General features: G+C 39.9%; 1 protein-coding gene across 4 annotated transcripts in view; it reads right to left on the bottom strand.

Moving 5' to 3' along the window:
* RGS17 (regulator of G protein signaling 17) overlaps nt 1-26,034 on the bottom strand; it is a 133,858-nt gene that overhangs the window by 34,068 nt on the left and 73,756 nt on the right. For 2 of the 4 annotated variants that reach the window (XM_051854220.3, XM_051854222.3), the window contains exon 2: nt 8,373-8,516. In XM_051854220.3, coding sequence (XP_051710180.1) covers nt 8,373-8,491 — 119 coding nt within the window. In that variant the 5' untranslated portion in view covers nt 8,492-8,516. Of the gene's footprint in view, nt 1-7,665; nt 7,998-8,372; nt 8,517-26,034 lie in introns of those variants that run through there. The other 2 variants (XM_051854221.3, XM_089332567.1) reach the window with 2 other exon arrangements.

Genomic DNA, 26,034 nt, shown 5'->3' with positions numbered 1-26,034 from the left:
CCGTGAGAGCCGGGGGAGGGGAAAGGACACAGTGACACAGAACACAGAGGTGGCATCTGCCACATTGAGTGACAACACAAGGATGGAATATTTCCAGGTGTGTGGTGGCCAAGAATCCTTTCAGCCTGACTTGTGAGGGGACAGAAGTAATACCTACCCATAAAAGTTCATTTGACATGTACTTAGTCCTAAACTAAGTGATTTATATGTGTTATTAATCACAGCTTACTGAGGAGTAAGCTGAGGTTCACGGAGATGAAGCAATTTCTCCAATGTTTAATGGTCACACGATGTGAAACCAGGACATACCCATGTCTCTCTAATTCTAGAACTCTTCATTCCCTGTTTCATGTTGTCTCCTCAAAGTGGGCGTGGTGTGAGGAAGACGAGATGCTGGATTTGTATGTAAGAGTTAAATGTGCTAGACTACTTCTATTGAGAATGAATTACATGGCGTTATTCCACTGTTACTTATGGGTTTGGCTGACCGAAAGGTTCTGTACTTGTAAAGGATCGGTATTACTTCATACCATTTCCATTTCCACAGAGGAACAGACGCACCTGTGCCTGAGATGTACATTAACATACAGTTTGCTGATAACTGAAACAAAGTTACATATTTTATAGTATTGGAAATCACAATATTTATAACAGCGGATTCAGCAGAATTATACAATCAACTTCAGGGGGTTTGGGCCCCTGCACTCATGTGGGAGACCCAGAAGAAGCTCCTGGCTCCTGGCTTCAGATGGGCACAGCTCTAGCCACTGCAGCCATCTATTTTTTTGTTCTATTAACATTCTTCATTATTTTAGGACAAGCCTACTTTCTGTCATTGTCTAGGCACAGAGGACCTGTTATTTCAGGATACCATTCAAGAACCACTTGTTCTATTTTTGTCAGATACAACAATAAAATTCACGTTCTGTGAAAATGAAGTTGGTTGTATAATTCTCCTTAATCAGGTACAGTATAAAGTTCTGACTGCTTAAAGTGGTATAAAAAATCTTTACCAATCTCTACTCTTTTATTTCATCCTGCTTAATTTCACATTACATTACTATTAAACAGTTTTTGGCATTCACTCCCCAAAATCTTGTACCTCTTTAACACTAATTTCTACTATCCCTGGTACTATTACTGAACATTCATGTACCGAGCATGATGGCAAACTAGGGTGCATACGAAGGAATCAGGTGGTGCCCCAGTAAGCATCGCCTTCCACATCATCATAATACAGCCTATGAAAACACACCTGTTGAGCATAATTTATGTGACAGAAATTTCCATATTGCATAAAGTGGACTCACTTGGAAAATCTGAATCCATCATCATTCAACAAATGTTAAATAATGCCTACTAATGTGCCAAAGTACATATTTTAAGCCAAAATGTATTTTTTGGCTATTTTGAAGCATGAAACTTTAGCATATGGTCATTAGTCATGGTCAAATTCCATATAAGAATTAAGATATATATATAAGAATTAATTATGATATATACTGGTGTTGATTGTGGAACTATAATGAATTTTGGTGGATCTATGTTAGGATTAATGGTGTTTTCAGTTTATTTAGGGAGACTATGCTGATATTTTGGGATTTTTATTCTTGGTTTCTTGACAATTTTCCTTATGGTTATAGGAATGATAGGTTATGATGAAGTGGAAATACTATCAATTTTAAGAGTTTAGAGACAAAAGTGATGGGACTGGGTTTCTGTGTGAATATTCCATGAGACAGACACAGAAGTTAGAAAACACCCAGTCGCAACTGACCAGTAAGAACTTTTGTGAGTTCAACTACAAAAGTCATGTAGTGTTATTTTACTGAAGGTATTAACCTGAGAACCCAAAACATTGTCCCACAGGAGGAGAATCGCTGGTATGAGAAGCAACAGAGTGAGCTGGTAGTCAGAGTCTGGCCTTCAATATGGTCAGCACTGTGCAGGGGGCAGGAGGTGTGGCCACAGCCGTGACCCAGCACTGAGTCCAGCCCACTGCTGAGTTCTGGCAAATCTTGGCCCATTCACAGACGGTCCTCCCTACACCACCATGCCTGAGCATGGTGAGCCAGCTTTTGCTGAGATCCAAGAGATCCTCCCCAGATCTGAGCCTGAAATGACTTGAAGCTGACTGGGATGCCTGGGAGCAGTGGACTCTACCCCAGTCTCTAGGCATAGCACTGTCCCCAGATGACTACCAGTCTCTGCATCTACAGTCTCTCTACCTCTGCACTCTCAGCTTCCTCGCCAGAGGGAAGTCCCTCCTACCACTCTTTCCCTCTGGGGGCTCTCTTTTTCTTTGGAACTCCAATTCTCCTGCACTCTGCATCTTCCATGGTGCACTTTCTCCCTCAGTCCCTACCCAGCACCCACTTCTCCAAAGGCACCACCTCTCAGGACTCTGACAAAGGTGGCTCCTCCCACACTTGATGCAGGGCAAGGTGCATGTTGGCACTTCCCTTCCACACCCTTTGGGGCTTACACCACATGACTGTCCCATTTATGCCTTCTGTCTTTATCCTCTTCTAGCTACCGGACACAGTGGACTCTTTCCTCCCCTTCTCAGCCTCCACCTCAGGGGATCCAGGCCACAGGTGTCTCCCAGGTGCCATCTTGCTTTATTGCTTCTCAATGAACAGAATTTTTCCTGCCTGGCTTTTCCAGATGGATTTTGCCATTTTCTTGCCTGAATAGTTAATCTTCTCTTGCCCATTCTTTGCTGGTTAACAGTTCTTCCTCCTCTTCCGTGATAAATAAGACTGGGCTTAATAGTTTTATCTATTATTTCATTCTTTCTTAATCCATCTTTATAATGATGATTTAAATACTGCAATGAGACACTAGAAAAACACACACTTGCAGCAAACACAGAGTTAAAAAGAGCTCACAAAATAAGACCCTTTGATGGAAAAGGATCTATTCTGGCAGCTTACAGAAGACACATTTTTTCTGAGAGGAGCCTAGAATATCTAGATACAACTGATTTTTGAGGCTGTTTTCTCACTGTAGAGGCAGAGAGAACCCAGTGAATGCTGATGAAGTACAACAGTTTTCAATAGGCTTTCAATATGTTATGAATGAAAAAAATCAATGAATGACATGTACAAAGCACATAGTCCCCAAACCACTCTTTGGTGTGTATATCGCCTAGGACATCTGTGTTCACTTTGGTAGAGGTATTTTGATTGATTGTGTGGTTCAAGGTTCATATAATTGGTCGCAGCCAATGAGGACATGTATGCTAAGGTAGGATGAAGTTTTAAAGCTGTAGTGTTCTTTGTAAGTTACAGTTTAGCATCTTCTGGTTCCAAGTACTTTGGAAATCCTGTGCAAAGCTGCTCTGGGGGATGAGTCAGCTCTCCGAGATATAGAGAAAACTAGTGAGCCACTGCTGCCTCAGATGAAATGATCCACGTTGCATGTGTGATGACTTTGATTTCCAGGGAGTGGTTTCTTCACGGGGTACAGACCTGCATTTTTGTTTTTCCTTTCAAAAAATACCCCTTGACTTTTAAACATGCATCTTAGTATTTCCATGGGCAGAGCGCTAAAATGTGACAGCACCAGAGGATAAAATAGGGCATTGTTTTTAAAGTTTTCTAACTTACAGAGGCTGTGGCACTTGTTAAAAATAGAGGGAGGGACAACCAAAAGCATGCTTATGAAGTGCTTAGCATTTACTTAGTAAGACTATCTCATGGTCCGGAAAATCTGTGAATTAGTGTCCAAAAGGAAGACAATTTTAGCTTGCAAAAGGGCTAGTTAATTCCCTAAACACAGTCTGCAACCAGTCTCTTCTGAGAGGAATCTGGTGCAGTGGGCCAAATCTTGGCAGCAATATCTAACCCGACACAAGATTGTGAAATGGACTGGGAAAGTTTCACTTATGGAAATAGTTCCTATCAAACCTGAAAATGACGGAGGTTCAGAATTTTCACATTAAGGTGAACCAAACAATATGAAAGCCTGCATATTAAAGCCTTGTGTTTTAATCCCACCATGCTTCCTAAGGCATCCAGCGATAGCAGGGAGTTGTCAGTTTTCTCATCTGTAAAGTCAGTGTTTTCCAAACAATGCTTTGGTGTGGAGGAAACTGTTTTTTCAAATGAAAAAGTATAGCTAAATCCAATCTATAAACAGCTAAAGGCAGAAGCATTTCTTTGGAAACTGCAAGTGGGAGCTCAGGGTGGTGGCCAGAAACTTCCATCTCTACTCCTAACAGCCATTATCTCACCAATGTACCGTGTCAAGCAGAAGTCAACAGAATCACTGAGGAGATCAAGTTGAGCTCTTCTACATTCTAACATTTTAAGACTAAACACAAGGAACTCCGACTTCATTGCTTGATGGGATGGATACCTCTAGAGGCAGCCAGGTATTAAGAAAGGGATTAACACCTGAAGACGTTTTTGGGGAAAAAATTGTCTGGTGATTTTGATGTAACCCCTGATGTTACCAGAGGGTTTACAGAACAATTTGGAAATTAGCCTTAAGCCCAAAATGTATTTAGAAAGTTTTTTACTTCTTTACCTATTTTTGGTGCATCGTGTGTTTGTAAGCACACAGCAGTCTAGAGGCTACAATGCACTTCTCCATGTATTGTCTCACATGTGAATGTCTGACCCACTGCACTCACTCATGCTGTCCTGCTGGCAGTGAGTAAAGCACCTGTGGCATCTTTGAAGGCTTCTATCTCATAGGAACAGGGAAGAAGTTCACTGCCTGAAGAGAAAAGTCCTTCTATTTATCAGTGCCACTTTGAACCTCTTGACAAGGGGTCTTGACTTTTAGAACTGCATCTTCATATGGTCAGAGTCCTGTGTATGGAAGAATTTGTCCATCTATAGATTGTCCATTTTATGGCCTAGATTCAGGCATCCTTCACTCATTGACGTAAGTCAGTTAAATGGTCTAAATCTCATTGTCTTTTCTCTTGAAGGACAGGAATGTGAAAAAGGATGGAAGAGGGATGGGGTCAGGGCCAGGGCCAGGGCTGTGGTGTAGCAGGCTAAGCCTCCACCTGTGTGCCGGCATCCCATATGGGCACTGGCTCATATCCCAGCTGCTTCTCTTCCGATCCAGCATCTCTGCTGATGGCCTGGGAAAGCAGTGGAAGATGGCCCAAGTGCTTGGGCCTCTGCACCCATGAGGGAGACTGAGAAGAAGCTCCTGGCTCCTGCTTTGGATCAGCTCAGTTCTGGCCATTGCGACCATTGGGGGAGTGAACCAGTGGATGGAAGACCTTTCTCTCTGTCTCTTCTTCTCTCTGTTTGTAACTCTACCTTTCAAGGAAGGAAGGAAGGGAGGATGGAAGGTAGGACAAGAGCCTTATATGCAGAAAGAAGTGGTTCTTTGACAAAGCTTGAGACGGAATCAGCTTAGTAAATAATTATGAAATAGATCCAAACTGTTTAACGTTTTTAAGGAAGCTGTGGAAATAGTCAACAGTTATATACTTAGTGTATCCTCCTCCAAACTAGAGTAGAATGATAATGATGAAGACAGGAATATTTAAAAATGAGAGAACTGGAAATGAAACATGAATGAGAAATGCGTATTTGAAGGAAATATGTTGTTTAAAAAGCCCTTAACATGTGAGGCGAGAGTGAAGTTTCTATTTATTACTAGACACAGAAATTTATTTTCTTTGCACTCTATTTCCTTAAAAGGAAGTAAAATCAGCCACATGACAACTGCTCCTATTCACAAATGACAGTTACTTCATATTTTGATTTCTAACTTTTTTTAGTGCCTAAATTACATTTTTTTCTAGTGTTTCTTTTTGTTCTGCTCCTTTGACCTAGCTTGGAAAATCTGAAGAACATGTCTTTCTTTTCTCCCCCACTCTAACAGTCTTTAAAATATTCTTTCTAAGCTCAAAAAATGACATTTTAAAATGCATGTAAAAGGAACATTTTCATTTTCAACAAGACAATATGGTTATAATTAAAAGCCTTAGTTCAAGGCAATTTAAGTTTTATCCTCTTTTTAAAAAGTCGAGTTGTTTTTATAGAAATGACCTATCATTTATCACATTTAGAAAGATCTGCAAATTTATAGACTGTACATTGCATGGCCTGGACTCAGGCATCCATGCTTCATTGCTAACAAATACAATTCCTGACAATAACAGTGCAGCCTGGAACTAACAGAGCTCATAGCTAATGCCCTCATGTTTGGGAATATCAATTATGAGTCACCCTAGGTGTGGAAAGTGGATGCAAGCTCCAAAATCTGTTTTGTACTTGGTCTGTATTCTGCAACATCTGATGGTCATGAGCTAATGCTAATGCTTTGTTATCCAGTCTGTATTTTAAGCATTAACCAAAGCAAGCTTCACTAAATATTTATTTGGCAGCTAAGAACCATACAACAAAACTTCAGTATTCTGTTTTGAGGTTTTAATCCCAATACAATTCAGAAATTAATTTTGACAAGTAAATAAAGTGATATGCTAGTTATAGGAAAACTGTAAAATGCAAATGAGAATCAGAAATATAATTCTCAATACTGTAACAATGTATTTGCAATATTTTACACAGAATTCAAAAGAGCTTTCTTTTCCAAGATAATCTTTGTGTTTTATCAATAAGCTGAATTTTTTCACATTATTTCAAGCCAGCTCCTCTTTAATGAGATTTTATACATCCAATATGAGGTGTTCCATAGTCTAGGGAACTAATTCTTATTAATTTACTGTGTATCAGCCACTGTTCTCGGCTTAGTATGTGTTTTCGCTCATTTGATTTTCACAACAGTAAGGGGTCCAGGTTTGTGTTCCTGCCATTGGGCAGACAAGGAATCTGAGGATCAGTGGGATTCACGAGCTCACTGAAGGTCACACACGTAGTTATGATGAGGACAAAACTGAGTACCCTGTCAGTTTGACTCCAGAACCACGTATTAAGTCACTACACGGTCTTTCACAGAATAAGAGCTGGACGATATCTTTAGGAATGATATGGGGAAAAAAATGACACAACTGTGGTTGAAATAGCTCGTCTAGAACTCTATTTCCTCCTTCTAAAATTGCCCGCACTTAAGAATGAAAGAAAAGAAATCATGGGTGATTTTCCCTAGTAAAGAACCATCATTGCATCCCAGAAGCAATTTTGATATTTACAAAAATTAGGTTAAATCTTTCAGATTACTACGGCGTCTGATGGCTTTTTGGGACTGGGGTTTTCCAGACCTGGTGGAGTTTTTTCATCATCAAGGGCACTACCACAGCCCAATGTGGTCATTTTATCTTCTATTTTGGCCACCATGATTACAACCTTCTGCCACCATATCAAAGTAACAACCTCAGTGGGTATTGGGAAACTGTGGAGAGCATACAAAAGGAGATGATTCAAACACTGGGCCTTTATTTAAGGTTTTGAAACAGGCTGAGAAGATCCAGAAGACACTGCCAGTCCGGAAGATCCACTTGCAAACCGAATCTTAAGGGGCCCCAAAATTTCAATTCAGAAGAAATTTCCGTTAAGTCTTGTACCTCCTTGAGGAATTTCACCTGCATAAACCTTAGTTAGGGCTTGGGTCCTACTGATTTTCTCACTGAAAGGGACTTTGGGAATTCAGAACTGGAGCAGGTTCTATGATGCACTCGAATCACGGACGTTTGGCACTAGCAGGACCCGGGACTCAGCTTGCCAAACTCACCATTTTATCAACGAGGAAACCAGAGGACAACACGGCTACGACGGTGCTCTGAGCCCCAGCGTCTGTCGAGGATAAAACCGCAGTGGGGAGCAGGTTCTCCTTTCCTGGCTTCAGACTCTCAGTAAACTGACATGGCCTTCACAGCAACCACAGCCCCTGATCTTTTAGATTGTGGTCATGAGCTATGGCTCTGCTGTTTCCAGCTTATTTATCAGCAGGAGTTCTGTGGCGGACGCATGTCCCCTCCAACCCCAACCCGAGACTCCTGGCTACCTAGCTATGCAATGAAATTATCAACACTCCTAAGGAGAAGCACATAACTAAAGCTAATTCCATAATACATGCAGTAGTACTAGGTATCATCTTAAGGTGCTTGCACCATTGTAATATTGGAGAATATTGTTTTTGACAAATAAAAATGTCACTGAGATCTCATTTTTACCCATATCTTGAAGAAGCATGAAAATTTAAAACCATGACATAAACCAGTTTTTCATTCTTTACCTTACTATCAATTAAAATGTAAATTCTGAGGAACTTAACATTCTGCTTGTGGAAACTAATGTTAGTCTTCAATGATTCCTACTTGCAAAAGAAAAACAAACATGTTGGGAAGCTTCCATGGGTCCAAGATTTGGCATGTGTGTTTGCTCTAGTTAGTATCTAGCGCAGGTGTGATAACACAATGCACGGATAACACAACATACCAGGAGCAGCTGCAACAACAGCACCAGCAAAAGCAACACGTGTTGTTGGGCCTCTGGTTCCCGGGAGCTTGAGACACAGCAGGTGTTCCTTCATTTTGAGACTGCTGCCTTTTGCGCATTTCAGCTACTTCAGTCCCCAACTGGCTGAAAGAAGAGAGAAAACAAAAGGTCTGAAAAAACGGTGACAGGACAGGTTGCCTAAAGGACACATGATTTAATTAAGGGAGGATGAAGACAATGTAAGAAAAGGCAAAACAAATGAGCTTTAGCAACCGAACTAAAAATTCTCAGGAAAAATTCTCGAATATCCTAAAAACTTTCAGAATAAACTTCTATCATTCTCTGCTGCCTAAAATTATAGTTATAAAAATTTTCCCATGATCAAATGCTCCAGTAAAGTAAATAAGATAGGGTTTGAACATTTATTCTTAATGTGCTTCATTACTCAAGAATGATTAAATCTGCTTTCCTTTAGGAATGCCTTTAAACTGTCACAGCTGTGTGACCAACTCGCTTCTCCTCTGATGTTTTACAGGATGGTGAATTGGACGTTATTTAAGCCAGTGTTGCAGCGTTTTCTAACTAACTATTGTGAGGAGTATGATTGGTGCCTTCTCATCTCCTTTTAAAACACCTGATCACCTTTTTGGCACTTCTGACTCATTTTCCAGTGCCACTACTAAGATAACTCAATTTTTATTAGGTATCAGCATTGCAAAGATATCACCTCTCCTTGCCCACATCCCCAAATTTATTTCAATTTAATAGAGAATTTGGGGAAGATAGAAAAGTCATCAAGCTAAAGGGAATTACTTTGGTAGAATTTATGTATTATGGCAGATAAAAATATTGGGGTGCAGCATTCTCTACTTGTGACCTTATAAATTAGATGAAATGACTTATTGCCTACAAGTATTTACAGTATCAACCCTGACTGAGGACTGGATTGTAGGTAAAAAAAGAAAAAAGATGATTTTAGTATAATTTTAAATTTAGCATGAACTTTTGGAAAAATGAATAAACCATTCACATATATTGTCATATGTGGCTGAGAGCAATAAGTATTAAAATACAAAGTGCTTCAAGTCATTTTCATACTGTGAGCTCATTCTTAAAAAATATAATTTGGAGGGTAGGAATTTTGTACAGCAGTTACTGTTTCAGATTCCCACATCCCATACTGGAGTGCCTGGGTTGAGTTCTGGCTACTCAGCTTCCCATCTAGCTTCCTGCTAGTATGCACACTGGGAGGCAGCAGGTGATGGCTCGAGTTCTTGGATCTCTCCCACTTACATGGAGACCTGGGTAGAATTCCTGGCTCCTGGCTTTGTCATGGCTTAGCACTGGTTGCTGTGGCCTTTATAAGGGGAGCAAAACAGTGGATGGAAGATCTCTGTCTTCCTGTCCCTTTCAAGTAAATTTTAAAAATGCAAAAGTTATATTTTTAGTTCTGAATACAATGACAGATACTTTTGAAAATATTGTATTCTTAAAAATAAGAACCCCTTTAAAAGGAAACAAACACAGTGGTAGGTAAATATTAGCTGAAGTCACCTAATTTTGTTATTCACATATAGAATCAGAAAGGGGCAAGGCTGCACACTCCAGTGCTTTGTAAAATGTTTCACTCTGATTAGCAGGAGGCCAGGTTCTCAGCTACAAACATAAAATCAGAGGCTATTTTTTCTGCCATTCATAAAGATGGTGCCAAAAAAGTCTTTCTAATCATTCAAAGGTACCTAGCTGCAGGAAGGGCAGCAGAGAGAGTGGTTCAGGTGAGACAGGCCCAGCAACCTGCTGGTTCAGGTGACTGGGTCAGAGACATCTCCAAAGTCCCTGCTGCATGGGAAGAAATCCTGAGACGCTAATCCATTAGCTGCCACAGGACCGAGGATCTTACAAGGACAACAAGTAAGTGAAACACACTTCTCATTCAATGTGTTGTCTGAAGGCAAACAATACGAATTAATACCAGAAAACAGAAAGCTTGCTCAGCAATTTGGAGAGGAAGACACCCCCGATCAAATGTAAATAGTTGAATTACCAAAAATTAGTTACTAAACATGATTATGATAATCAGCAATGTAATAAGGAAAGAATACTATCTGTATGAGAAGAAATTATGAAACAAAAGTAGGCAAATATAAAACAAGGATGTACATAATAAAAAATGGAAAAACAAAAACACAGAGCCATTAAGAAACTTTACATGTAAAAAAAGCTATTCCCGGGCCGGTGCCGCGGCTCACTAGGCTAATCCTCTGCCTTGAGGCGCCGGCACACGGGGTTCTAGTCCCAGTTGGGGCGCCGGATTCTGTCCCGGTTGCCCCTCTTCCAGGCCAGCTCTCTGCTGTGGCCAGGGAGTGCAGTGGAGGATGGCCCAGGTGCTTGGGCCCTGCACCCCATGGGAGACCAGGAAAAGCACCTGGCTCCTGGCTCCTGCCATCGGATCAGCGCAGTACGCCAGCCGCGGCAGCCATTGGAGGGTAAACCAACGGCAAAGGAAGACCTTTCTCTCTGTCTCTCTCTCTCTCACTGTCCACTCTGCCTGTCAAAAAAAAAAAAAAAAAAAAAAAAAAAAAAAAAAAAGCTATTCCCAAAGCAACCCTAAAGTGAAACAGCGATGGTGCCCAGGAAGATCCCTAGAATTCATCACAGAGAGCTACAAACGTAAAAAAGAATTGAGACAAGCAGAACAGTAACTTCGGAAGGCTCCACTATGCACTCAGCAGGGTTTTCATCAAAAGAAGAACACTGCTAGACTTTTTGGAAAGTGGTATTTCAAGGGAGGTTGGCTGAGAACTTTCTACAATTGGAGAACACAAAACAAAAGTCTTACATTTAAACAGCACACCACATGGTCAGGATAAGTAAAAATTAATCCACAATTACACATATTATAGTAAAACCATAGATCTATAACATAAAGGAGACCGAATTATCCACTGAGAGGTAATACATGAACAGCAGTAGACTTTTGGGGAGAATTTAGATGCCAAAGACAATGAAGTACTATTCTCCAAGTGCTGAGGGAGATTACCAATTGTTTTGCATTTTGTATGCAGCTAACAAATCCAAGAATGAGGGTATCTGGGATCAACTATATGAGTTTATTACATAATTCTTTACAGGAAACTACCTAGGTTAGAAAAAAATTACAGAGAAGGAGTGTAAATAGGAAACAAGCACTGAAATTACACAGAGCTGGACTTTTGAGAAGATGCACAAAATAGACAAACCTTTAGTCAGGCTAAAAAATAAAAAGAGAAAAAAAAATAAATAAAGTTAGACATGAAAAGGAGATATTACAACCAAGAACACTAAATACAAAGTATCCTGAGAAACTATGAAAAACTCTATGAGAACAAACAGAGAAACCTCAAAAAAATGGATACACTCATGGACATTTATAACCTACCAGGATTAAACCAAGAAGATACAGAGGGGTCGGCACTGTGGCATAGCGGATAGAGCTGCAGCCTGTGGTGCAGGCGTCCCATATGGGCACCGGTTCAGGTCCCGGCTGCCCCACTTCTGATCCAGCTCTCTGCTATGGCCTGGGAAGGCAGTACAAAATGGCCCAAGTCCTTGGGCTCCTGCACCTGCATGGGAGATCTGGAGGGGGCTCCTGGCTTCAGATCAGCACAGCTCTGGCCGTTGAGGCCAATTGGGGAGTGAATCAACGGATGGAAGACCTCTTTCTACCTCTTCTTCTCTCTCTGTGTAACTCTAACTTTCAAGTAAAATAAATAAATCTTTAAAAAAGAACCTAAACAGACTCATAACAAGTTATGACATTGAAGCAGTAATTAAAAGTCTTTGATCTGCCCGCAGTTGTGGAATGTTGGTTTAAGCCACTGCCTGTGATGCCAGAATTTCATATGGGGTGCCAATTTGAGTCCTGGCTCCTCCACTTAGGATTCAGCTCCCTGATAATAAGCCTGAGAAGCAGCAGAAGATAGCTCAACTACTTGGGCCCCTACACCCATGTTTCTGGAAGACCGAGAAGAAGCTCTTGGCTCCTGGATTTGGCCTGGCCCAGCCTTGGCCATTGCAGTCATTTAAGGAGTGAACCAGCAGATGGAATATCTCTCTCTGTCTACTTCTCTTTCTCTAACTCTGCCTTTCAAATAAATAAATAAATCTTAACCAAAGAAATAAAGTTTTCCATCAGAGAAAAGCCCAGGACCTGGTGGCCTTACAACTGAATTCTACAAAACATTTTTAAAGAGAAACAAATTTCAGTACTTTTCAAACAATTCCAAAATAATGAACAGGAGAACTCTACCACACTCAATTTATGAAACCAGCATCACTCCCATACCAAAATCCAACAAAGATACAACACAGAAAGAAAACTACAGACCTATATCCCTGATAAACACAGATGCAAAAGTTCTCAACAAAATACAAAAAAAAAAAAAAAAAAAAAAAAACCTAGCAAATCAAATCCAAAACCACTTCAAAAACATCATAATCATGACCAAGTGGGATTTACCCAGAGATGAAAGGATAGTTCAGAATTCACAAGTCAATAAATGTCATAAATCACATCAACAAAATGAAGAACAAAAATCATATTGTTATCTCAATAGATGTAGAAAAAGCATTTGATAAGATTCAACAAGCCTTCATGATTAAGACCTTCCACAAATTAGGTATCGAAGGAACATACCTCAAAATTCTACAGGCCACATGTGACAAACCAACAGCTAACATTATACTGAGTGGGGAAAACTGAAAGCATTTCCCCTTAAATCTGGGACAAGACAAGGATGTCCACTTTCACCACTCTTATTCAATGCAGTATTAAGTATTAGCAAGAGCAATCAGAAATCCCACAATAGTCAAACCAAAAAAATCCAATACTTAGGAATAAATTTAATCAATGAAGTGAAAGATCTTAACAATAAAAATTATAAAACATTGATAAAAGAAAATATCAACGGCACAAAAAAATAGAAAGATATTCCTTGCTTATGGACTGGAAGAATTAATAGCATTTAAATGTCTATACTCCCTAAAGCAATCTCCTGATTCAATGTAATTCCTATCAAAAACCAACAACATTATTTACAGCACTAGAAGAAACAATCCTGAAATTCATACGGAAGCACAAAAGACCCAGAATAGCCAAAAATCATGAACAGAAACAATCAAGCTGGAAGCATTACAATACCTAGCTTCAAAGCATACTACAAAGCTGTAGTGATTAAAACAGCATGGTACTGTCATAACAATGACATACAAATAAATATAAAACAGAATAGAGGTCAGAAATTAATGCAAGTCCATAGAGCCAACTGATTTTTTGACAAAACTGCCCAGACCATACATTGAAGAAAGAATAATCTTTTCAATAAACGGTGCTGGTAAAACTGGACATTCGGGGACTGGTGCTATAGTGCACCAGTGGGTTAAGCTGGCGCCGCATATGGGAGCAGGTTCAAGTCCAAGCTGCTCTGCTTCTGGTCTGGCTCCCTGCTGTTGTGCCTGAGAAAGTAGCGGAAGATGGCCCAAGTGCTTGGCCCCTGCACCCACATGGGAGTCCAGCAGGAAGCTACTGGCTCCTGGCTTCAGCCTAGCTCAGCCCTGACTACTGCGGCCTTTTGGGGTGTGAACGACCAGATGGAATATTTCTCTCTATTTGTCTTTCCCTCTCTCTCTGTAACACTGCCTTCCAAATAAATAAATAAATCTAAAAAAAATGCAAAAAACAAAACTGGATGTATAGGGGCCAGCACTGTGGCATAGCAGATAAAGCAGCCGCCTGTGATCCTGGCATCCCACATGGGCACTAGTTTGTGTCCCGGCTGCTCCACTTCCAATCCTGCTCCATTATTGGCCTGGGAAAAGCCATGGAAGCCCAAGTGTTTGGGATCTTGCCTACCAAGTGTGAGACCCAGATGAAGCTCCTAGCTCCTGGCTTCAGCCTGGCCCAACCCTGGCTGTTGCACTCACACCCCTCCCCTGACTCTGACTTTCAAATAAGTAAGTCTTAAAAAAACCCAGGAGGTATATATGTAAGAGAATGAAATTAGCTCCCCACCTCTCGCTAACAAAAATTGACTCAAACTGATACAAAACCTCAATTTAAGACCTAAGACTTATGAAGCTGTTGGGGAAACACTTTAACACATTAGTTTAGCTGATGACTTCTTGGAAAAGACCCTCAGAGCCAGGAAACAAAGCCAAACTAAACCAATCAGATTATATCAAACACAGAAGTTTCTGCACAGCAAAGAAAACAATCAATAAAGACATCCAATAGAATGGGAAAAATATTTGAAAACAAACTACCTATCTGACAAAGGATTAATATTCAGAATATATCAGCAACTCAAAAGTTCAACAACAAAATAAAATGAACCCAGTTAATAAATGGGTAAAGGACCCCAACAGACAATTCTCAAAGGAAGAAATAAAATTGGCCAACAAATATATGAAAAACTCCTCAACCTCACTAGCCATCAGGGGAACACAAATCAAAACCACAATAAGCTATCACTTCACCCATCAGAATGGCTAAAATACAGAAGATAGACAGTAACAAATGCTGGCAAAGATGTGTAGAAAGAGGAATCTTATGCTCTGTTGGTGAGAATGTAGATTAGCACAGCCACAGTAAAAAACTGCACAGAAATTTCTTAAAAAGCTGAAAATAGACTTGCCATGTGATCCAGCAATCCCACTATTGAGTATATATCCAAAAGGCAAGAAAACATTGTATCAGAGAGATCCTGCACCACCATGTTTATAGCAGCACTGTTCACAATAGCCCAGATATGGATTTACTCAAAGTGGCTGTCATTAGATGAATGGACATGCACCCAGAATAGAATGACTCAGTTACAGAAAAGAATGAAATTCTACCATATGCATCAAAATGGATGCAACTTGAGGACATCATGTTGAGTGAAATAAGCCAGATCCAGAAAGACAAATACCACATATTCTCCCTTACTATATGGGAGATAAAATTTTAAAAAATACATAAACCAAAAAACAAAAACAAAACAAGAAATGTCTGTGTATATCAGCACTGCCATGAATCTAGTTTTGTCAGCCTATTTCACATCTTTGTCAGAGCAGTGGTTAAGAATGGTATACTACTTGTGGGGCCAGCATTATGGCGTAGCACGTACACACGCTGCCGATGCGAGCGCGGCACAGCAGGTACAGCCGCTGGCTGAGATGTGGGCATTCCATATGGACTGGCTTGTGTCCCAGCTGCTCTACTTCTGATCCAGCTTGAGAAAAGCAGCAGAAGACGGCTCAAGAACTTGTGCCCATGCCAGCAACATGGGAGATCCGTATGAAGCTTCTGGATCCTGGCTTCTGCCTGGCTCAGCCCTGGCCATTGTGGCCACTTGGGGAGTGAACCAGCAGATGGAATCTCAATCTCTCTCTCTCTCTCTCTCTCTCTGTATTTCCCTCTCTCTCTCTGTAACTCTGACTTTCAAATAAATAAATCTTTTTTAAAAGAATGATATACTACTATAGTTTTAATGACCAGTGATTATTTTAAAATTTTATGTATATGAGTGAAATGGACAACTTTTCATTTAATTATTTTTATAGCCCTTGTCTGTATTGCCACTGAACTACAGTCTTTTTAATTTTTACTTTTTGTTGAATTCTTTACTTAGTGGAGATTTAAGCCTTTGACTATAATGTAAAATAGAAATATGCTATCTCAAACATAAAGAAAGGAAGAAAGAAAAGCAGGCAGGAAGGAAGGGAAATTAGGAAGCAAGGAAGGGAGGGAGGGAGGGAGAGATAAAAGGGAAGTAAGGAAGAGAGGGAAGTGTCATACTCTCAGAGTTCTATCTATGAACTATATTGAATCTGTTCTTTTTATTAATATGATAATAACTTGAAACTTGGTGAGAATTGTGTTGTAGTAATTCTCATGCATTTGCTGTTACCCTGAGAATCTAATGTAATAATAAATTATAAATAATTAATAAATGATAAAAATAAATTTTTATATCAACTAAGGCTAAGAAAAATAAAAATGTTACCTTGCTTTGAAAAAAAAGCACTGATATGATAAAATGTCATTGAACTTAATTATTAGCTAAAATGAAGCCCCATGTTTCCTTGTTTGGAAACAGTCAAGAACTAAATTTAAAACTACATAATTTAGGAAAATGAGAGGGCTGCCATACTCCTCTCAGGCTGATTTTGTAGTCATTTTTGTCATTTTTATTATGGATCTATTACCAGTATTTGACACTGCAGTGGACTGAACATGTTCCTCCAATATCTGTATGTTGAAATCCTAACTCATGTGGTATTGGTAGCTGGGGCCTTTGAGAAGTGATTAGGGCATGAATCAGTGCCATTATGAAAAGGATCCCAGAGAGCTCCCTGGCCCTTCTTCTGCCATGTGAGAATATAAAGAAAAGTTAGCAGCCCACGACCTAGAGGAGAGGGCCTTTACCAGAATGGAACAAACTTCTAGATTCAGAACTATAAAAAATAAATTTCTGTGTCTGGCTATGGTAGACACAGTGATAGCTTCACTCTCTTTGAAATACCTCCTTCTCTTGCCTTCCTGGCACCAAAACCACAATTGTTTTCTACCTCACTTGTCACTTCTTCGCAGTCTATATTATTTCCTTTTCATCATTTCCACGGTTCGGAAGGCCACAGTACTCTCCTTAGAACCTTTTCCTCATTTTGTCGGTGGATGCGTTAGGACATTTTACTGCACCTTATAGTTTCCTGTATGAAATCCCTAAATCTACACAGCTTTCTCAGTTTGGCTTCATGAAATTATCAAGTTGCAATCTGACCCCAACTCTCAAAATATGTCTTTCCACAGTTTTCCCAATTTCAGCAAATAAAAAGGTTCATTTTTCTAATTATTCAGACTAAAAATCTTTGGACTCACCCTCGACTCCTCTATCTCATTCAGATCCCAAATCAGAACAGCAAATGTGACCCCTCTTCACTGGTCTATTCCTTTCCCCTACTGTTTCTACCACTCCGTATTTTCCTATTCCTATTCCAATCCCAATTCCATTCCATTTCATTTTCATCATAAATGCTAGGAAAGTATTTTAAAAAGTGACAGGTAATTCAATTTCAGAAAAGAATCTTCCATTCAAATCCACTCATAATCTCCCAGTGACTTGTCTCTATTATAGGCATTTGGCAAGTGAACCAGCAGATAGGTGATCTCTCTGTCTCTGCCCCTGTCTTTTAAATACATAAATAATCATCATAAAATAAGACTTTAATATGATGATAGGTTCTTTTCTCATATGAGAAGATTTAATATCTTTAAAATGTTAATTGTCCTAAATTATTTTATAAATTCAATGTGAATATAATGAAATTGGTATCAAATTAATCAAGGAACCAAAAGTGGAATCTGAAATTCACATGGAAGAAAAAAGAGAGTAACATGCAACCAAGACATATCTGAAAATAAGAAGTAGGGGCCGGCGCCGTGGCTCACTAGGCTAATCCTCTGCCTTGCGGTGCCGGCACACCGGGTTCTAGTCCCGGTTGGGGTGCCGATTCTGTCCCGGTTGCCCCTCTTCCAGGCCAGCCCTCTGCTGTGGCAAGGGAGTGCAGTGGAGGATGGCCCAAGTGCTTGGGCCCTGCACCCCATGGGAGACCAGCAGAGGCACCTGGCTCCTGCCATCAGATCAGCGCGGTACACTGGCCACAGCGCGCTGGCCGCAGCGGCCATTGGAGGGTGAACCAACAGCAAAAAGGAAGACCTTTCTCTCTGTCTCTCTCTCTCACTGTCCACTCTGCCTGTCAAAAAAAAAAAAAAAAAAAAAGAAAGAAAGAAATAAGAAGTAGGAATACTTGTCTTACCAGTACCAATAATATGAAGTTAAAATAATTAGTAGACCAAAGAGATGGCATGAAAATGGATAAATAGAGCAACAGAAGGAATTTCTCAGAGATCTGATAAACTCAAGCATATGTACAATCATGGTTTAAGTTAGAGAATGCATCTATGCTCATAAAATATGTATTATATATTTATATATGCAATATTTATATATAATATATAAATTGTATAGTATTAATATATGCCATTGTGATGTTTAGATTTCTATATGGAAATAGTATGCCTCAAAATAATAACATATATACACTAATAAACCCCAGATAAACAAATGATAAATTTTATAAACAAATTATAAAACTATTACAAAAATGTGGAATATCTTCACAGCTTAAATGCAGAACAAAGATCTCTTACTAGAAGAACAAGACACAGGGAAATAATGATTTTTGATGTTATCTTATGTATCAAAACTTTTGAGCAAATAAGGAAACTACAAAGAAAGTAGAGAAACAAAGAACTAGCCTGGAAGACACAAGTGATTAGCAGGCAAAATATGTAACATCACATTTAAAAAATTCAAATAGATGAGGCTGCACTGTGGCATAGTAGACTAAGCCTTTGCCTGCTGCACCGGCAGCCCATACGGGCGCAGGTTCAAGTCCCAGCTGCTCCACTTCCAATCCCGCTCACTGCTAATGTCCTGGGAAAGCAGTGAAGGTGGCCCAAGTCCTTGGGCCCCTGCACCCACAAGAGAGATCCGGAAGAAAGTCTTGGTTTCTAGCTTTGGATCAGCCCAGTTCTGGCTGTTGCGGCCATTTGGGGAGTGAACCAGTGGATGGAAGACCCTTCCATCTGTCTCTCCTCTCTGTGATTCCGCTTCTCAAGTAAGTAAATAAAAATCTTTTTTAAAAAATACAAATAGCCTAATAGACAAATGGGTAAAGGGAATATGCAGGCAGTTCACAGAACAATACAAATATTCAAAATTATTTGAATAGATGCTAAAACTAGTAATCTAAGAAATATAAATTCAAATCAAATTCAATTATTCAACAACAAAATTTTTCACAGTTAAAAATATAAAACAATGCAATTTTAGGAGAAGACATGAGTAAATGAAAAACTCTTATACTGATAGTGGGAACACAAACCGATAAGTCACTTTAAAGAATAATATTAAGTGCATCTCATTAACATTACAAATAGCCTGTGACAAATCCCACTTTCATATTTATACAATGGAAAACATTTCACACCTGCTCTTGAAGAAATTAATTGTGGTATGCATATTTAATACCTTAAACGAAACAATCTGTTGTGGATGGAAAGTTTAATGTTTATGTCTCCTCAAAATTCTACTGTTGGAATCTAATCCCCAAAGTGATAACCTTTGGAAGTACTTCCAAAGGAGGATGGTTCTCAAAAGACACTGAGTGGCCCAGTATCTTCATCTTGTACATGCCAACCTTCAAAACTGTAATAAATAAACTTCCATTGTTGATGCGCCACACTCTTTATGGTATTTTATTATAGCAGTTCCCAGCTAAGAGATTGGTACAGAGAAGTGGTGTGCTGGTGCAATGAGTACTTAGAAACATGGAAGCAGTTTGGAACTTAAAAATAGAGGCTAGATGAGTTTTAAATACATGCCAAAAGAACCAACATTATGATGAAGGGACTTTTAAAGGTGATTTTGGTGAGGGATCAGAAAGGAGAGAGCTACAGAGGAAGCGTCCATCTTTACAGAGAATATGTAAATAGTCACATACAGAATGTTAGAAATATGGGAAGAAAAACCACCCAGAAGTGAGGATTATGTAACTGTCCTCACTAATACTGTTAATTTCATTGCCCTTTTCTCCATTTTGTCCAATGGAGAAAAGGCAAAGCTTATTATAAGGTGACACAGAACTCGGCTGATCTATCTTCAGGTGGTGTTAGTGTTTTTGTGTGAATTAGAACTGGTGAACAATAAGATTGGATATTTAGCTGAGGAGACTGGTCGCCAAAATGTTTAAGGAACAACATTGTTCTTCCTGACTTCTTCTAGTAAAATATGAGAAGATGGAAATGATTTGAAGAAAAAATAATTAAGCAAAAAAGAAGTAAAAGTTGAAAGGGCTTTGGAAAATTCTCATATTTGAAATATAAACCATGCTCCAAAGAGAACACCAGAGTATGGCCAAGTTAACATTTGAAAGGATATTGCTAAGAGTGTGAACCATGAACCTCATCAGCTACTTTAGTAGCAAAAAGGAATGGACGGAGCTCATCAGAGGTTTTTTGGACTTTTTAGGACAGACCATTGAACTATTAAACTGCAAACATGCTCAGACTAGTCAAATTCTGTCCAAAGCCGTGGAGGTGGAACTGCCTTGGGGGTTCCAACTCTGCCCAACAGAGTCTTGGTTTTGGAACCCCCAGTAGAGCTACAGACTTGGGATTTCCTCCCTAACGGGTCCAAATATGGGATCTTCATCCCAGTGGGCCTGGAAGACATAGCATTAAGGTAAATGGATTATTCTCCAGCCTACACTTGATCTTAGCCAAAAGACAAGAAGCTATCTCCAGACCAAAGACTTGCTTGGGACCTATCACATCTCCCCTCTATTTTATTCCTCTGCTTTCGGAAAGAGAATGTTTATCCTATGCCTGTCCCACCATTATATTTTGGAAGCACACAACTTGTTTGGTTTTGCAGATTCATAGCAGACAGGAATTCTGCTTCAGAATGAATTATACATATCTAATTTAGGTGAAATCTAGATGAGAATCTGCACTTTAGACTTTAGTAGAGGTAATGCTAGAACAAGTTAAGACTTCTGAGGTAATTGTGATGGAATGAACGATTTTAGCAAATAAGAAGGATGTGAACTTCTGTGAACAAGGGACAAAATATTATGGACTGAAGGTCTGTGTTCTCCCCCAAATTCATATGTTGAAATTTATCCCCCAATGTGATCTCTTTTGTGGTTGTACATACTGAAAGATAATGAGAGTGGAGCTTTCATGAACAGGAGTAGTGCCCTTATAAAAACGGACACTGGATTTAGACTTCCAATCCCTAGAATACTGAGAAATAAATTTATGTCATTGATTAAGCTATTCCATTTATGATACTTTGTTACAGCAGCCCAAGCTAACAACTGTATTTTCAAGAACAATTAAAAATGGTGATATTACATGATGATATAGAAAACTTAAAATTGTAACCTAGATCTTATCAACAAACTTGAGGATGTTAAAAACAATATTGATGAATGAAAAAAGCTTCAAAATATTAAGAGTATTAATATAATTTTCTTTTTTTAACTTTTATTTAATGAATATAGATTTCCCAAGTACAGCTTATGGATTACAATGGCTGTCCCCACCCCGCCCATAACTTCCCTCCCACCCACAACCCTCCCCTCTCCCACTCCCTCTCCCCTTCCATTCACATCAAGATTCATTTTCAATTCTCTTTATATACAGAAGATCAGTTTAGCATATATTAAGTAAAGATTTCAACAGTTTGCACCCATATAGAAACACAAAGTGAAAAATACTGTTTGACTACTACTTATAGCATTAAATCACAATGTACAGCACATTAAGGACAGAGATCCTACATGAGGAGTAAGTGCACAGTGACTCCTGTTGTGAAATTAACAAATTGACACTCTTGTTTATGGCGTCAGTAATCAACCCAGGCTCTTGTCATGAGTTGCCAAGGCTATGGAAGCCTTTTGAGTTCGCCAACTCTGATCATATTTAGACAAGGTCATAGTCAAAGTGGAAGTTCTCTCCACCTTTCAGAGAAAGGTACCTCCTTCTTTGAAGACCTGTTCTTTCCACTGGGATCTCACTTGCAGAGATCTTTCATTTAGGGCCTTAATACAATCAAATCAATTTATGAAAAACCCATGGCCAGCATCCTATTGAATGGGGTATAGTTGGAAGCATTTACACTGAGCTCTGGTACCAGACAGGGATGCCCACTCTCACCACTGCTATTCAATATAGTTCTGGAAGTTTTAACCAAAGCCATCAGGCAAGAAAAAGAAATTAAAGGGATACAAATTGGGAAAGAAGAACTCAAACTATCCCTCTTTGCAGATGATATGATTTTTTACTTAGGGGATCCAAAGAACTCTACTAAGAGACTATTCGAACTCATAGAAGAGTTTGGCAAAGTAACAGGATATAAAATCAATGCACAAAAATCAACAGCCTTTGTATACACAGGCAATGCCACGGCTGAGAAAGAACTGCTAAGATCAATCCCATTTACAATTGCCACAAAAACAATCAAATACCTTGGAATAAACTTAACCAAGGACGTTAAAGATCTCTATGATGAGAATTATAAAATCTTAAAAAAGAAATAGAAGAGGATATAATTTTCTTAAGCATGAAAAACAACAATATAGTTTTCCTGCTTAACACAAGGCTACTTCAGAAAGTTCATGGAAAATGAAATTAAAATATAAGCTTATTTTGGTGTGAAAAAGTTTGAAATTTATGCAGATTATTTTCTTAACGTGCATTTTCATGAATGGATTTCAAGAAATTTTTGCATCAAGAAAAGTTAACCTTCTAATTTTATTTTATGGGAACTTCTTGAAGTGCCTTCATATATGTAGAAAGGTTATACATCATGAACTAGATCTGTGACTTTGGGTGTCTGAAGAGCAAAATGATCAGCTATCCCTGGAGAAAGAAGATTTCAACTTTGTCTGATAATTTCTTTAAAAAGATCTGAAATTAAAAGAAAATATCAGAATAGGAGCATATTCATTATTTTTAAAATATTTTTATTTATTTTATATTTTTATTTGTACTTATCTTTCAAAGCACACAAACACAATGCAGAGAAGTCCTTTTCTATATCCTGAAATCATCCAGAAGGAATTCATAGCTTTCTTGAGACCGAGTATCTTTTCTCACTGTTAAATACACAGTTTTGAAATATCTGGAGGTAAAGGCCACTTTGCCCATCTACTCAGGCAATCTCTAGAGAGGCTGTAGTTCAAAATCTCTGTAGGGGGCTCCAAATAGTCGTTAGATTTGAAAAACATTCTCTGTCTTTTGGCTGACTAGAAAAGAAATCAAAGACAAATGTTCTCGTTGTGCTTTTCTGAGGTAACTGCACGTGTTGTGTCATAAACATCTTCCTTCTGGAAGGCAAAGTCATCCTCAGATTTCTTTGGTGTGGGTTCTCTTCCCATTTGGAGTGCACTGCATCTGTTTTCTGATTGATCCATGCAGATCCCTGAATACTAGCAGTTCAGCATCTTATCTGTGTTCCCAGTCTGAACTTCTGTACCAGCCACCATTCAGCTAGGTTTAAGAGAAGTCTCCCCTCCTATTTTGCCCATAGCCGCATCACCCGAAGAATCAGATACTCAGTGATGAAGGGAAAACCCATCTGAGAGAGCTGCCCAGTGGCACTGCCTGGGCAGCCTGTTCACCCCATCCATGGGTGTAAGCCTGGGTCACACCTTGAAACTTCCATTCACATCTTGCACTGTGTGCAACAGATACTGAAGGGAACTAGCCAGGGCTTATCAGGGGAAACCTCTATAATTGTTAAAGTTTTGTATTTTAGGGTTCAAAACTTCTAGCTTTAAGGAAAACAAACGTTTTTTCTCCCTCTTTGCTTCTTCCTTCCTTTATTCCTCCCTCCCTTCCACCCTCCCTTTGTCCTTTCCTTCTCTCCTTCTTTCAGAGGGAGGGAGGGAAAGAGAGAAGAGAGAGCTCTGACTCCTTAAATGTCCTCAATAGCACAGTGGCCAATGCCAGAGCTAGAAAATCAACTCAGGTCTCCCATGTCAGTGCTAGGTATTCAACACTCTTCATCACTGCTGCCCTACAGGGTCTGCATTAGAAGGAAACTGGAATCTGGAGTGAAATCCAGGCATTCGTATATGGGACATATTTGCCACAACCAGGGTTTGAATTGCTATGCCCCATGCCCACCTCTCAAAATAAATGTTCTTGAATATCACAAGTAACAAAAATACATGTAAGGTGAGGTACAACAATGTATTGAAATTCTCACTTTTGAATAAGCAATTTCTTTCTTTCTTTTTTTTCTTTCTTTCTAATTCCCTATGGAGAAAAATCACCAAGGAACCATTTAACTTCACAGAGCACAAAAGAACAAAGGCAGGAAAAGTATTAGTCTCTTCTTTGCAAAGAAGAACATATCTGTGCACAAAGCAGGGACTTAAAAATTTTTCATCTATGAAGCCCTGGAATGATCTAGGTCCAGGACAGAACTGTGGTGTGTGTAACTGGTGTCCCAGACTGCTCCCCTCTCACCAGCCACCTTTAAACAGACTTCTTTTTTTTTAAGATTTATTTATTTTTATTTGAAAGTCAGTTACACGGAGAGGCAGAGAGAGAGAGAGAGAGAGAGAGAGAGAGAGAGATGGAGTCTTCCATACACTGATTCACTCTCCAATTGGCTACAAAGGGCACACGGGTGCAGGGGCCTATGGACTAGAGCCATCCTCTACTGCTTTCCCAGGCTATAGCAGAGAGCTGAATCAGAAGTGGAGCAGCTGGGATCGAACCGGTGCCCACATGGGATGCTGGCACTGCAGGCGACAGCGTTACCCAATATGCCACAGCGCCCGCCCCTAAACAGATTTCATTTAATCCTAACAGTGAGAAACTAGGAATGCTACTGTGGAATAAACATTTTAGTGGCCCTACCTAATTGTCTTCTCCTCAAAGCTTAGGCGAACATTAACAAGGATAACTCACGAATCAGACATAGTGGTCAGAGACAGCTGTTCCCTGCTGTGCACTGCTGTATGTTCCAAGATTTGCGGAGGAAATTCTGATGTCACTTTCATCGGAATACAAATTTGCTCCCTGTTATTTCTTTCCTTTCCCCAGTATCAGACACAATGATCAAAACCATCTTAGAGAGGTATTTTCCTTTGGCACAGCAGATAAGAAGTTGCTTGGGACACCTGCACCCATACTGGAGTGCCTAGATGCAAGCCCTCCACACGGAATTTCAGCTTCCTCCTAATGTACATCCTTTGGGAACAGGTGATGATGGCCCAAGCCCTTGGGTTCCTGTCATCCACATGGGAGAGACCTGGATTGTGTTCCGGGCTTCAGGCATTCGCCTGGCCTAACCCCAGCGGTTCTGGACATATCAGAAGTGAGCCAGTGGGGCTGGTGCTTTGGCGTAGCCAGTGAGGCCACCACCTGCAGTGCTGGAATCCCATATGGGCACCGGTTTGAGACCCGGCTGCTCCACTTCTAAACCAGCTCTCTGCTGTGGCCTGGGAAGGCAGTGGAGATGGCCCACGTCCTTGGGCCCCTACACCCATATGGGAAGACCTGGAGGAAGCTCCTGGCTCCTGGCTTCGGATCAGCACAGCTCCAGCTGTTGCTGTCAACTGAGGAGTGAACAGGCAGATAGAAGACCTCTCTCTCTCTGCCTCTCCTTTTGTTTCTGTGTAACTCTGACTTTCAAATAAACTAGATAAATCTTTGAAAAAAAATGTTAGCCAGTAGGTGGAAGATCTTTGTCTCTATCTCTCTGACTTTCAAATAAATATTAAATACAGGCTGGCAATGTGGTACAGCGAGCTAAGCTGCCATCTGTGATACTGGCATCTATCAGAACCAATATCAGAGCATTGGTTCGACTCCTGGCTGCTCTGCTTCCAATCAGTTCTCTGCTAATGTGCTTGAGAAGGCAGCAGAGGGCGGTACTAGTACTTGAGACCATATCACTCATATGGGAGATACAGATATATTTCCTTGTTCCTGGAATTCCCTGGACCAACCCTGGCCACTGCTGCCTTTGAGGAGTCACCCAATGGGTGGAAGCTTGCT

The sequence above is a fragment of the Oryctolagus cuniculus genome, chromosome 5, assembly GCF_051225735.1.
Source record: "Oryctolagus cuniculus isolate XC-2025 breed Fujian yellow rabbit chromosome 5, ASM5122573v1, whole genome shotgun sequence".
NCBI lineage: Eukaryota > Metazoa > Chordata > Mammalia > Lagomorpha > Leporidae > Oryctolagus > Oryctolagus cuniculus.
The sequence above is the reverse complement of the archived record's forward strand: the minus strand, read 5'-3'. Positions and strand labels throughout refer to the sequence as shown.